The sequence below is a fragment of the Cricetulus griseus genome, chromosome 5 (genome assembly GCF_003668045.3).
Source record: "Cricetulus griseus strain 17A/GY chromosome 5, alternate assembly CriGri-PICRH-1.0, whole genome shotgun sequence".
Taxonomy (NCBI): Eukaryota; Metazoa; Chordata; class Mammalia; order Rodentia; family Cricetidae; genus Cricetulus; species Cricetulus griseus.
The window spans coordinates 33,343,217-33,356,962 of NC_048598.1; the positions used below are offsets into that span (position 1 = coordinate 33,343,217).

The 13,746-nt window shown below is 41.4% G+C and overlaps 1 protein-coding gene across 2 annotated transcripts in view; it reads right to left on the reverse strand.

Annotated features, from left to right (window-relative positions):
- The window catches only part of Astn1 (astrotactin 1), a 310,253-nt gene that overhangs the window by 76,179 nt on the left and 220,328 nt on the right, over nt 1–13,746 (reverse strand). For both annotated transcript variants that reach the window (XM_027417274.2, XM_035445652.1), the window contains exons 12-14: nt 5,508–5,674; nt 2,333–2,527; nt 873–1,000 (exon numbers count right to left, since the gene is read on the reverse strand). In XM_027417274.2, the coding sequence (XP_027273075.1) occupies nt 873–1,000; nt 2,333–2,527; nt 5,508–5,674 (490 nt within the window). The remainder of the gene's footprint in view (nt 1–872; nt 1,001–2,332; nt 2,528–5,507; nt 5,675–13,746) is intronic.

Consider the following 13,746-nt stretch of genomic DNA (forward strand, 5'->3'; position numbering starts at 1 on the left):
TCTATAAAATTTACCAAGAAAAAAATGTTATCACAGCCATTTTATAGTAATTGTGTGAGAATGTTGACAATTTTACTGATAATTAATCCTATTAATGTTTGATTTTATAAGTGATCATTTATCATGTTTTAATCAAATGACTGACTTAGAAACAAAAATGAGCATGGTCAAGTGAGTACCATGATGTTAAGAAATGATGGGGAATGTACTTCTGTGTATATTTATCTGATTGATTATTGAATAAAATACTGTTTGGCCAATGAGACAGCAAGTCAGACAGGACTAGGAGTCAAAGAGGATTCTGGGAAATGTAGTAAAGAAATGGTGAACCAGACAGGAAATGACATAGCAAGGAGACTCAGATTTAAGAAAGGAAAAACAGGAAGTGTCCCTTTTCCCCTCCGCTATTCCTCCAGCAGCGCAATGTGATCCACCAGCAAGGAGGGATGCCAATAAGGCGTCCGATAAGATAAGTCTTATAAAATATATATTTATGATAATTAAGACTGAGCTAAAAGACGAGAAATCCTAGTCATTGGCCAAGCAGCATTGTACCTAATACAAGTCTCTCTGTGCATTAATTGGGGCCCTAACCTGGGCACAAATTAAGCACAAATGTGGCAATGGGGCTAGGGCAGCTTTTGGCAGAAAGATTTATCGTAACAGAATGGTGTCAGGAGTGGGATGAGAATGTTAACAATTTTACTGATAATTAATCCTATTAATGTTTGACTTTATAAGTGAGCATTTATCATGTTTTAATGAAATGACTGACTAAGAAACAAAAATGAGTATGGTCAAGTGAGTACCATGATGTTAAGAAACTATGGACATCTGCCTTGGTTTGACTGCATAAGGGAAGGCACACTTACCAGTCAAGAAGTCAGGGTCAGGGGTGGGCTCTGAGATTTCCTCTAGACACTGATTCTCCAAGGGGACAGTGGCAACCACAAGACCATCCGGCAGTTGCTGGTCTAAACCACGAGCAAAGTTGTTTTGTCTAAAAGCAGAGCAGACCTTCATTTTCTGAGTGTCTATGGTAATACTCAGCATGCAGTTCATATTCCAACACACAGTATAAAGTCTTTCTGGTTTAAAAGGCATTCCTCACTTTGGTACACATGACATGAGTTAGTCATATGAATAAGGGAGGTAAAGGGGGAATAGAGATGAGAGGTGACAGGGTAGAGAATGTTTCTCTCTATCCCAGGTTTCCCCTCTGACTCCCTCTCCCTCTATATCAACACTCTCAGGTACATTTGTAGAATACAGAGAAGACTCTGACTATCACAAGATCAAGTCTGATTATCACACTTATTGCCCTGAAAAACCAGTTCCATTGATAAAAGTGGAAAATATTTGTAAAGTCTCTTGTCCATGACAGAAATAGGAGCTGAATACAAGAATTGCTTTGAAAATTTGCCTCCAATTTGTTCCTAAAAGCATAGGCTTAGATTGCTACGAAGTTGTGTTTTATGGTAGAATACTGACATCACCATTGTCATAATCATCATCATCTCATGGAAAGTATATTTTAATGGCTCCAGGAAAATTCAAATAGCCCAAGGAAGAATAGGTAAGAGGGTCAAATGAAAAATCTCTCATAGATTTTCAACATAAATGGTTCAAAATGTTTGTCCCCCAGGGTGCCTTATAATCTTCGAAATAATTAAATGCCCTATTTGCTTGACTATGATCATCAATGTCAGTATTTACAACTTTAAAAATTAAAAGAGAAAATCCAAAAATTACTATTAAAGTACCAGTACACATATTCAGTATCAACCCGTTTTATGGGAAAGAGGGCTATGGCATTATTTTATATTTTTAAATGTCTGACTTAATAGAAGACAAATGGATTCTCAGAACTGGATCCAACTTATTACAACCTGTTGTTTTACTTGAAGTATATGAAAGAAATTTAGCTTTCCAATAGGTAGGACCTAAGTACACCCCGAAGAGGTCTCCAGCGATGTCCAAGAATTCTTTGCGCTTACTCTGAGGACTGCTGCTCTAGACTCACTCACAAGCCAGCCAGGTCTTAAGATTTGGAGTTGAAATGGAACTTGAGCATTTTAGTGTGGCTTCAATGTGAAATCTGGAAGGTAAGATTTTACTTAAGGTTTTACCATACACCTGACATGCTGGTTGGATTCTTGAATGAAGAGTTTAGACTTGAACAGGATTATGGGCAAGAACACAATCTGTTCTTTTAGGTATATCATATTCACCCTGGTCAAAGATATACAACTTCATGCTGAGACTAAGGCTCTTCACAGAGGAAGCTACATCAACATTCCTGAAAAGTCAGCTCTATGCATATGAAGTTCACCTGAATGTTCCTTTTAGCACCTGTCCAGCGGCTACTTCCTTGGACTGGTTGTTGTAACCAAAGAACATTTCTCCAAAGAGAGTCTGGTTCATGGGGACCTCTCTGCTTTCTGCACAGTCACCTCCCTCTGGGCAGGTCTCTGTGACAAGTTGGCAAGACCGTCCATCCACTCCAAGCTTGTAGTCTTCAATACACCTAACAGGATAGAGAACTCACGATAAAAAGTTATTCATCAATGAGTCATCAGGGAAAACAACTCAGCAATTGGGAAGCAATGTGCTCTAGAGAAATGTTGGGTGATCTCAAGTTAAGAACAATCAATTTGATTTGGGTCTCGTAAAACTCAGTTTCTTCATCTGTAAATTGAGGTACTTTCCATCATGGTCACATCAAATGTTTTACTTTACTTAGATAATAAAGTCTTTTTGGACTGAGAGCATCCACTTGTCCTAGCCCTCTAATTTCTAAAGAAGTAGAGGAGATCAGCTTATAAGTGAGTTAACATACTTAAAATGAAGGCTATGCCAGCATTTCTTTCAAGAATATTCTGTGGAGCTTCTGCATTTGTTTGTAGGGTAATTAGGCAGCAAAAGAGTGACAGTGTGCTTAAGAAATTAATAACTCTCTAATCTGGTCCTGTGGCAAGTCAACTAAGAAATGAGGAAGATTTATGATCTTCTAGCTGTGTTCTCTTTGAATACATACAAACAAACCAACCACTCATTCAAACTCCCCTCGATTCAGCGTTGACATCCTGAACTAAATAGATGCCAGGGCACAGTGTGAATACTGTGTGCTCCATAAACCAACAATGGCTTCCTCGGTGTTTTTCTCATTGTGTTGCTCTAATGGGAAAGTAATCCTAATTTGGAAATCATGGGTCAGTGACTCATAAGTCATTAATTGGACTTTATTTGTAGTTATTTTACAAGTAAGATGTATTTGTTAAGTCAAGTAAGACTTAATTCTTTAAAAGGCTGTCGTTAAAAAAAGATTTCTTTCCATCCTTATAAATAGAACAAATTTAAAATTTAAGATGATTATGATCCTGAACACATCAATTATCACTACCTGTAGTAACTGTGATAAGTTAAAAGCTTCAGTCTTTATAGAGGAACAAAGGATCATAGCTTTAAAAAGTGAGACATAATACTGTAACAACATTAATGCTGTCCTTAACTGTGTAACTCTGGGACAGCTGATTAAACTCTTATGAGATTTCATTTCAAAAACTTCCAGAAGGATGGGAGAAGTAGCTGTTGCACTAGAGTGTAAAGGAAATTAATTTATATATTGAACATATAGAACTTACACCATGTTAATGGTACAGCTAGTGCCGGTTAAATGTTGCTATTATTATTAGCAGAGGTGCAAATGAGGACCGTGGGCAAACAACCTTAACTGTTAATTTTCCCCATTTCTCATTTATACAGTTGTGTGAACAGGTGTGAATGGAGCTTTTTAATTATAAGTTCGTGTGATTTGCTCCCTGTACAAGAACCTCAAATCAGGACGAATCTGGAAGGCTATATATAGTGCCTTGAGTAACAATAATCAACATGTGCCTATTTCCAACTGAAACCAGAAAGAAAGTCCAGTGAGAAATCATGGCTTTTGTTCAGGCCATGGGTATGATTCAAGATCCACAGAGGACTAATTCTGGGACTCAAAGGAGGTCTGGGACAAGACCTTGCAGTGGTTCCTTCCTCTAGACAAATAAACCAGAGTTTAGGTGACAATGGTTAAAGCTGGCTGGTTCCATTTCAGTCCATCTTAAACATCTTAACAACTGTCTGTCTTTTCCATATGGCCTCAATTCTCATTCTTCTGTTCAAGTACTGCACAGCAAACTTTTTTGAGAGGGAAGGCCAGGCTGGGCATCCTGTTGGTCCCCTTGTATCTAACACCTAACTAGGTTCTCTACACAAGGGGGTGATGAAATGTATATACGGTAAATAAAGGATGTAACTTTGGCTGAGTCTGCTTCCATTAATTGAAATGTGTCAACCTAAATGGTCACATTATAGAGAACATTAAAATTTAGAGCAAGCTTCTATTTATGGAATGGGATTTTACAAGAAACTAAATATGAAAATTGCTCAATTGCAAAGAAATGAGATAAAATACAATAAAATAACATTACAAGTGCACTGGAAATCTTTTCATGGTTACTCAGCAGGCACCGGCTTTTAGCAAGCCCCTAACATAGTTTTATGACTATAAACATTGATTTTCATTGCAAGCTTATTAGATGGTGAGATCCTTGAAGACTCGAACCTAAATGCTACTTTCTTCGGCAGACTAGTGGTCAGTGTAGTGTGTGAGCACCCCAGCTCACTTATAGCAACGGGGTGGGGTGCAAGAGGGGGGCAGAAGCAGGGAGGGTGGGAAGGGAGAAAAAGACAGACAAGCAATCTATGGGCATAGCAGAATTGGCTAAATCTTTATTTACTTGATAAATATAGCATGAAAATGGTTTTAAATATAATTTTACTTAGCGATACAAATTTAAATTTTGAGAAAACTGCAGAGCTTTTAAAAAGTCAGAAGGGGCCTGAATTTTGCTCCTCATCTTCACATTACTAGCTTTCCAGTCTTGAGGGAGATAGTTAACCTCACTGGACATCCCTCTTCTCACCTGTGAAAATGGGGGTGGCATCGCCCACCCTGTTCCCTCACATGGATGGGGGAGAGAGCTGATCACAGGAAGAGCTGTATACCAGGAGGAACTAATAACTTTGCCGAAGGAGGGAGGGCTATTCAAAGCATGGGGACTTTGGGAGCAGAATTTGGAGTTTCCATTTTTCTAAAACCACTCCTCCTTCCCTTATTTGATAATCGGGAGTTTCATATAGTCTTTCTCAGGTTTTTGGACCATGGGAACAGTTTTTGCCACAAGACACATCATTAGTTCCTCAAAGGCAAAGCTTGTAACATCCTGGTTTAATTGGGCAACGATTTATGTAAACCACATGGCTAATTTTCCTTTCAGGTGAGCCAAAGGCTGCATTTCTGTAGCCTCCGGACTAGACTTGCCGTAAGGTTCCTCTCAGTTAGACTATCCAAGTGCTCATCCTATAGTGCCGGGTTTCCCCTTAGAGCCTAGGCAGTGACCAGTCCATTCACAAGGACGGACTGGGGTTTCAGCACCAAAGTCTCTTGGCTGCCCACTCACCCGCAGAACATGAGTATGTTGTACAAGGTGGGGTCATCTGGAAAAGGCGCCATCTGCTGGAGACACAGCTGTTCGCAGCCGCCGTTGAAACCATCCGAGCAGTCCACTCCTATATGGCGGTCATAGCAGCCTGAGCTGTCCTTCATGGGGCTGAGTCCTGACGGGCACTGGCACAACCAGAAAGCATCCACCCAAGTGAGTAAAACAAGAGATCCAAGTGCAGCCACTTACTGCGTGTGAAACTCTTACCCCTGGCAAATAAGCCATGGATTTCCTGTAGCCTTTTTGCCTCCTTTTAAAAATCAAGGAGTTTTTTTTTTTTTTTTTTTTTTTTTTTTTTTTTTTTTTTTTTTTTTTTTTTTTGTCTTTCTGCTTCTCTCTGGGCACAACTCATACACATTTGCATTAAGCCTCTGGCTTTGAGCAGGCTGCCATGGAGCTATGTGGCTGACAGAGCAAGAGAAGAGGGCTGCAGGGCTGCTTCCCAATTGGACCTCAGGCTGGCAGGATAGGGGAAGTGATGGGCCAGAATTAAAATGCATTAAGCTGGGATTCCTGGGGACTAGGGAAAGCAGCGGTGCTGTTTGAACTTCACATTAAAAGGGCACTTTATCAGTTTTGGTACCAGTTAGCGACATTGGAGAAATGGACTGAGCCGGGGCTGCCAGTCTGAGGGTGGAAGGAGACTTTTCCTGTAGCCTTGAAGAAGAGTTTGTGAAGCCTCTCACAGTAGGAAATCCTAAGCTCATCACTTTGCTATCTCAAAGATACCCTTTGGAAGCCACACAGCAGACAGCACCTACTATATGAGCTTGGGTGCTGTGCTTGGGTTTGGCCAGATAGTTTTAATGTGAAACGTTTGCTTCTCTGCCTTAATTGTCCCCAGTCAACTTCTCAAGGGTGACAGCGAAGGAGGTAATCATAAAATCCTCAGATTCTGGGAAAGGTCATGGAGCAAGGTGAGCCCCAGGAACACTTTCACAGACCTCAGCAAGTGGACTACCTGGTTGTTTAATCCAACTGTGGTGGTTTGAAAGAAAAGGGCCCCCAAGGGTAGTGGCACTACTAGGGCGTGTGGCCTTGTTGGAGGAAATGTGTCTCTGTGGAAGTGGACTTTGAGGTCTCTTTTCTCAAGCTTCAGGCTTCCAGTTGTCAACTTCCTGTTGCCCCTCAGTCAGGATGTAGGGCTTCCGGGTCCAGCACCACATCTGCCTGCACGCCACTGTGCTCCCCACCATGGTGATAATGGGCTGAACCTCTAAAACTGTAAGCAAGCCACCCCCAATTAAATGTTTCTTTATAAGGCTTGCCATGGTCATGGGGTCTCTCCACAGCAGCAAAAAACCCTAAGGTCCAACCCTCAGACAAGACCATGAGATGAGAAAGGTGACCCATATGAGGAAACTGAGGCACAGAGTCTTTAACTCCTAGGTTCATAGCTGTTTCAAGAAAGCCCACACTTGAATCCCTGGCAGATGATCTGTGGCACACTGACTCAGTGGCTCCTATGTCACACCCAGACTCTGCGTGATGTCTGCAAACTGAGCCTGCACTATTTTCTCTCATTATTTCCTGTGTTACTCTCATTCAAGGACAAGTGAACCTCCACTATTGTACTAGAATCTCTAAAATCCTAATTCTAAATTTTATTTTAATTTTTGCCACCTGAATCCTTGTGCCTGTGTGAAGATGCTGTGTATTAATATTAAGAGTGATTCTAGCGTCTAATTTTGCTTGAAATGTCCAGCGGTCTACAAGGATGATACCAACTAACCATCTAAGCAACAGTGGAGAGGCTACCTTAAATGCCCTCCCCTAATAATGAGATTGACGACTAACTTATATACCATCCCAGAGCCTTTATCAAGCAGCTGATGGAAGTAGAAGCAGATACCCACAGCTAAAAACTGAACTGAATTGGAATCCAGTTGCAGAGAAGGAGTGATGAGCAAAGGAGTCAAGACCATGCTAGTGAAACCCACAGAAACCGCTGATGTGAACAAGAGGGAGCTTTTGGCCCCCAGACTGATAGCTGGGAAACCAGCTGGGGAGCTGATCCAGATCCCATAAATGTGGGTGAGAGTGAGGAGGCCTTGGAAATATATAGGGCCTCTTGTAGTATATCAGTACTTATCCCTAGCATAGGAATGGACTTTGGGATTCCATTTCACATAGAGGGATACTCCCTCAGCCTAGACACATGGGGGAGGGCCTAGGCCCTATCCCAAAGGATATGACAGAGTCTGAAGATCCCCATGGAAGGCCTCACTCTCCCTGGGGAGCAGAAATGGTATTGGATAGGTAGGGTGTTAGTGGGGGGCAGGGGAGGAGGGGAAGGGGAGGGAATGGAGATTGGCATGTAAAACTATCTTGTTTCTAATTTAAACAAATTTTTTTTTAAAGACTGATTCTAACAGACTGGGCAGAAGGCATACATGAAGGCCAGGCTCAAGCAGCTAGGGTGGGGCAGAGCTGAGAGCATGTCTAGATTTGATTCCAAAATGCAAGATTTTAATGATTATATCTTATCCTATCTGTCTGTCTATCTATCTGTGTATCTGTCCATCAGCTATCAATCATCTGTGTATCTATCATCTATTAACCATCTATCTATCATCTATTAATCAAATACCTATGTATCATCTCTCAATTCATCTATCATCTAGCTAGCTCTCATATATCTAGCTATGTATGTATGTATCATCTATCTACTCTATGTATCTATTATCCATTATCTATATAGATATCTATATATCATCAGTATCTATCTATCTATCTATCTATCTATCTATCTATCTATCTATCTACCTATCTATCTAGTCTATCCTATTTCCTGCAAGCACACTCCTCCAAGACCCAAACAAAACTTCTGAAACCTGGCACAGTGTGATGATGAGTCTGTCTTCACTCTCCACTGCCTGGCTTGTCCTCTCTCTTCTGCCAGGCACCTTGGCTTAGCACAGAGCTTAGTGCTTCAGCAGATGTGTCTCTGAAAAGCCACCTCTCCTCCCTCCCTCTTCCCCAGTCAATGATCACAGTGGGGTATACACTGTTTACTGACACCAGTTCTACAATTTCCTAAACAAATGCCCCCCCAGGACCTGCCAGGCCCCCAGTTTGGTCCATCCCCTCTTCCCAAGAAGGCAGATGGAAAGCTGGAAGGTGGCAGCATTTAAAGCCAATTCCAAGGCCTAGCACATGCTGTGTACACCCAGATGTTCCCCATAATGGTTATGATCGCAAACAAGCAAACGAAGAAGCTGAGGATTGCACCCCACGATTTGTTAGCTCCCCATCAAGCTCCTTGGCCACCCAGCTGTTCATCCAGATGTGTTACCAGAGGGGTCTGGCTTAGGCACCATGTGGCTCCCCAGGCATGATTTGGGTATGGAAACACAAAGTGTTATTGGAATTAAATGTCTTGTACATGTGGCCAGGAGTTGCTCTCCCCCCATCCCCTTTTATAAAGCTTGTTAGAAGCCATCAAGCAGAGATAAAGCCAGTTGTCCTGCCAATACTGCTTAACATAATTTCCACCCTCACACCAGATAGCTCTATCACTCCCCAGCCAGGACTCCCCAGCTTCTCAGCCACCTGCTTTTTTTTTTTTTTTTTTTTTTTTTTTCAGAATGCTCCATCATGCACAACTTTTGACAAAGACTTCACTGAATGAAACATGAGTAGGCTTTGTTCCAGAGTTCCACATCCTGGCATATTCACATCTTGCCTGGCCCTAATGCCTAGATGACCAAGGTTATTCCTAATTGGACCACCTGATGTTCACATATTCTTAAAAGATTTAGAAAGAAGACAACATTAGATATTTTTTCCACATTGATTTTTTTCTTATAAGTAAACTAAATTACTAACCATAGCCATAAAGAATTAGGCAATTCTTTCTGTAGTCCATTTTTGTCTATGTGTATTTTTTCTGCAGTCCCAACAACACAGGTGCACTTTATCTTCTCCATATTATAGGTAGCTCAGAAAAACAAACTTGTTTAAGGCCACCATGATAGGAAATTGCAGAAACCAACTTTGGGCTTGTATGTGTTTCTGAGATTTTGCTGTGTACCTGTGATAAAATCTGGATTCCTTGGAAGAAATAAAGGTCATGCATAAACAATGTAAAACAAGCCTGTAGATCTGCTATGTGATTATTTTAAGCCACTTCTGAAGCATATTCTTGGATCAATTATGGACTTATAGATTTAGCATAATACTTTTCCTGTGTTCCTCTTCACACACACACACACACACACACACACACACACACACACACACACCATGTTATTAGTGGAACTATTTTAAGACAAAACACTGCAAGCTGTCTAGATGATGACCTTGAAGGCAAAACAAGATCCTCAGTCACTGAGAAAGATGCAATTATCTTTATTGTACTGTAACTAACTTGGGCGGCAGTTCAGAGAATTTTAGAAATATTTCCAGAAAAAACAATATTGAAATGAAAGACTGAGATTTCTTCATAGCTCTTGATACCAGAGCACCCATTCCCTAGGGAGCTAATCATTCAAGCATCCATGGAATAAATTTGGTTTCTCACGTATCTTCCTTCTCTTAATACATTCAAATGTCAGGTTTCCTCAAATTTTTGATCTGAATATAAAGAGAGGCTACAGTCAACTGTGGTTCTGCTTCTGGAAGTAGGTGCAGCCCCAGCCATGGGGTCAGAGGAGCTCTTGTCTATAAAAGTTGCATTTTCTGTTGGCAAGACTTGGATGGTCTCTGCTCTTGGCTGTGGATAATCCTTCCATTTGGTCCTTGAATGAGAACCATTTGCCCAGGAGAGAGTCCCAAGGTCATATGTCAACCCTACTTTGCATAGGTTATATTTGGCAGTCCCAGGTACTTTGTGAATTATAGACTGAAAAAGAAAACTCCATTTATTAGAGCCATGGCCCTCCCCCACCAGGAAGGTCTAATAAATGAGCTCATATTTCAGTGACCCCTAAAACACACAAGGTTAATCATCTTTCATGAGATGTTCATGGCTTCTTGACTCATTACTAGTCTAAGGCACAATTTGCTAATGAGATTAAAATGATTTTCCCCATTCAAATCCTTCTCTTTGCCATCTTTCCCCCTCTTTTTCTTCCAATGAGTTTTGGTTGATTAATCACTTAGGAGACTAAATCGGAGACCACAGACATCTCAGTTCCAGATTACAAAGTAGATACTCTGTTGGCAAATGGATATGAGTGATGGATGCATGGAGCTTATTTGTGTCCCTTGGGAGAAGAGGGACAGATTCCAGCAGCTGAGCTTGCCTCACCTTACTTGGATGATTCATAAGGCATGCGACCACATTTTCTACTGGAAATAGGTTCTTTTTTACTACGTGGCAATCTCATTCATTTTGCCAGTGATGATTTCCACAATTTCTTGATGGGCTTTGACATGCTGGTCTGAGATGTGCAGGCCTTCTCCCAAGGGGAAAAGTGTGATGTAGTTAAAATTATATTTCAGCGGCTGTGGTTCCCTGCCCCAATTTCTCTAGAAATCTCTGAAGTGTATTAGTTTACTTATTGTCCTGCAGAGAGAAGGAGAAATCCTCATCTCGAATGGTCCCTGCACATCTGTGCTCTAGCAAAGGTAAAACGACACATGTTAGGGGGAACCATGTGGAGGAGGGTGTCAGAGTCACTGAGCAATTCTGCAGACATTAGAACAGAATGATCAGGCAGGGAAGGCCATGCGTTCCACACACAAGAATGCATAACAGTCTACACACCTCCATGCGTGGCCATGGTCTACTTATCTAGTGTATTTCAAGGTCTTACAAAGCAAAAGCATTTGCTGGGCATTTTCAGCATGAGGGTGAGTGTGTAGATGAGGAAGAAATGTGGGATTCCCTATTTCCTTTATTTCTGGCACAGCCATGATAGTAATTGTCTAACTTTCAAGACACATTTTATGGTGAAACTCAGTAGGTAGGCTTGATAAGAACGAAGGGGATTGGCTAGATGGATCAGTCGGTAAAGCGATTGTTGCCCAAGCTTGAGGATGTGAGTTCGAATCCCCAACACCCACAGAAATACATACTTGGTCTGTATGGATATCTATAATCTCAGCACTGGGGAGATATACACATAAGGATTTTTGTGGCTTTGTGACTTTCGGGGAGGTTGTCTTACAGAATTCTCGAGATCTAGGTTTAGTGAGAGATCTCATCTTAAAGAATAAGGTAGGGAGTGATTAAGAAAGACAATTGGTCAATTGGTGTTGCCCTCTGGCCTCCACATAAAGGCATGAATGCACACACACACACACACACACACACACACACACACACACACACACACACTATAATAATTGATAAGGAAACCCTCATGTTAACTGGAGCTGGAGCTGGAGTTCTATCTGCTAAGTCTACTCAATTCCCACTGCCATTACTCATGGATGGTTCATTCAAGCTTGTCTGGAATATAATCATAAAAAAGAGCACAGCTAACTTTACAGGGCCAAAAAGGCTTTACAGATAGGATTAAATCAAGGATCTTTAGATGAGAGGATTATCTTGGATTATTTAGATTCACTTGATGTACTCGAAGGCGTTGTTAAAAGTGGAAGAGGGATATAGAATGGAAGAGAAATATGTTGCAGAATAATGGTTAGAAAAATACAGTATTTCTAGCTTTAGAGATGTACCAAACAGAGTCCTGAATTGAGAAAAGTGTATGGACTCTAGACACTGAAAAGGTAAAGAAATCAGTTCTCTCTGGGACCTCCAGAAAGGAATACAGCCCTGACTATGCCTTAACTTCAGCCCAGTGAGAATCCTTACATGTAGAATTGTTGTATAATGCATTTGTATAGCTGTAAGCCACTAAAATCAATGTAATTTGTTCCAACAACAATATGAAGGTGTCTCATGGAGGAGACTTTAAGGACAATGAATATAAGGTCTGGCCATCAGTAGCGGGTGGTACCCTTATGCTCTGGGAATCCTCTGGAAGCATTCACAGTCCCTGGTTGGCGGAGAGTAGTTGTATTTTTGTAATGATGTGTTAAAGTTTGCACAAGTTTCTGCCTTTCACAGGTATTTGTTTCCTGTTCTCAGAGACTATACAAACACCAGGGTAATTAACTGGAGGCAATTAACCCCTGGGAGTTGAAATATCACTGAAAGAGCTTTCCAAGAAAGAATTCATTCTAGAATTCTTTGAGCAGGCAGCATGGACATAACATAAATCCTCCCTGTCTGGCTTGGGTTAAATTAGAAAATACATGGCTGCATCTTCTTCAAAGTCCATATCTCTGACTCCTTCCAAGATTCCTAAAGATCCAGCATGCTTTTGTTTCTCACGCTTTCTTCTTTTCTTAAAAATATATCTTTCTTGGGAAGTCTTCCCATTCAACACACAAAAGACTGAGAATAAGGGTCCATATGCAGAGGTGAGTCAATTCTCAAACTGTAGTGGGTACAGATTACCTTTGCCTCTGGCCCACCTCTGCTAACACACAAGGACTTGTAGACAATACGGATGTAGATTCAGATTCCCTAGACATCTTTTCAGTAGGGTCACAAGCCTCATGATGCCATGTGTTAGTTCTCACATACTCTACCCTTCTGCTTAGGGATCATATGCTTCATAGCCAATGAGAAACAGTGAATGGGATGTGTCTGCCAGTCGGCCTGGCCCCTTTCCCTCTGGGAGCCACGTGGAGCAGTGACTTCAAAGAATTATGCTAATGCAGTACTGGTATAATTGTGTGACTTTCTGCAGTGGCTCCAATTCTGCAAATGCATATTCATCAGAACTATTCCTGCTAGCTCCGTCTCACAGATTACAATGTGGAAACTGTAGGATTCCATCAGCACAGCTACATGCCAAGTGAAAGGCCAAGGATGGCCAATCAATGACACCTGACAGGCCATTCCCACCCTGGAGGAAGGGTCCTGATAGGAAGAAGCAGCAAGAAAAGGGAAGTCAATTCTTGCATATGAATATGCAAACCATATGTGGGTGGCTACCGAGGATGGACAAGGGAGGATCATCATATAGGTACAGGGTCATGTTTCAGTACTTAAAATGACCCCAGAAAATAATAAGGAATGAAAGGTTGAAATCAGGGTAAATAGAAAAACAAAGGTACTTCATCTTAGAGCTCACTTGAACAGTGAAATTGTCTCCTGGGAAACTCAGGTGGGTGGAACTAGCCAGAGGAGGAGAAAACTGATAGGCATCACCTCACCTCCTGGTTGCCTGTGGAAGTC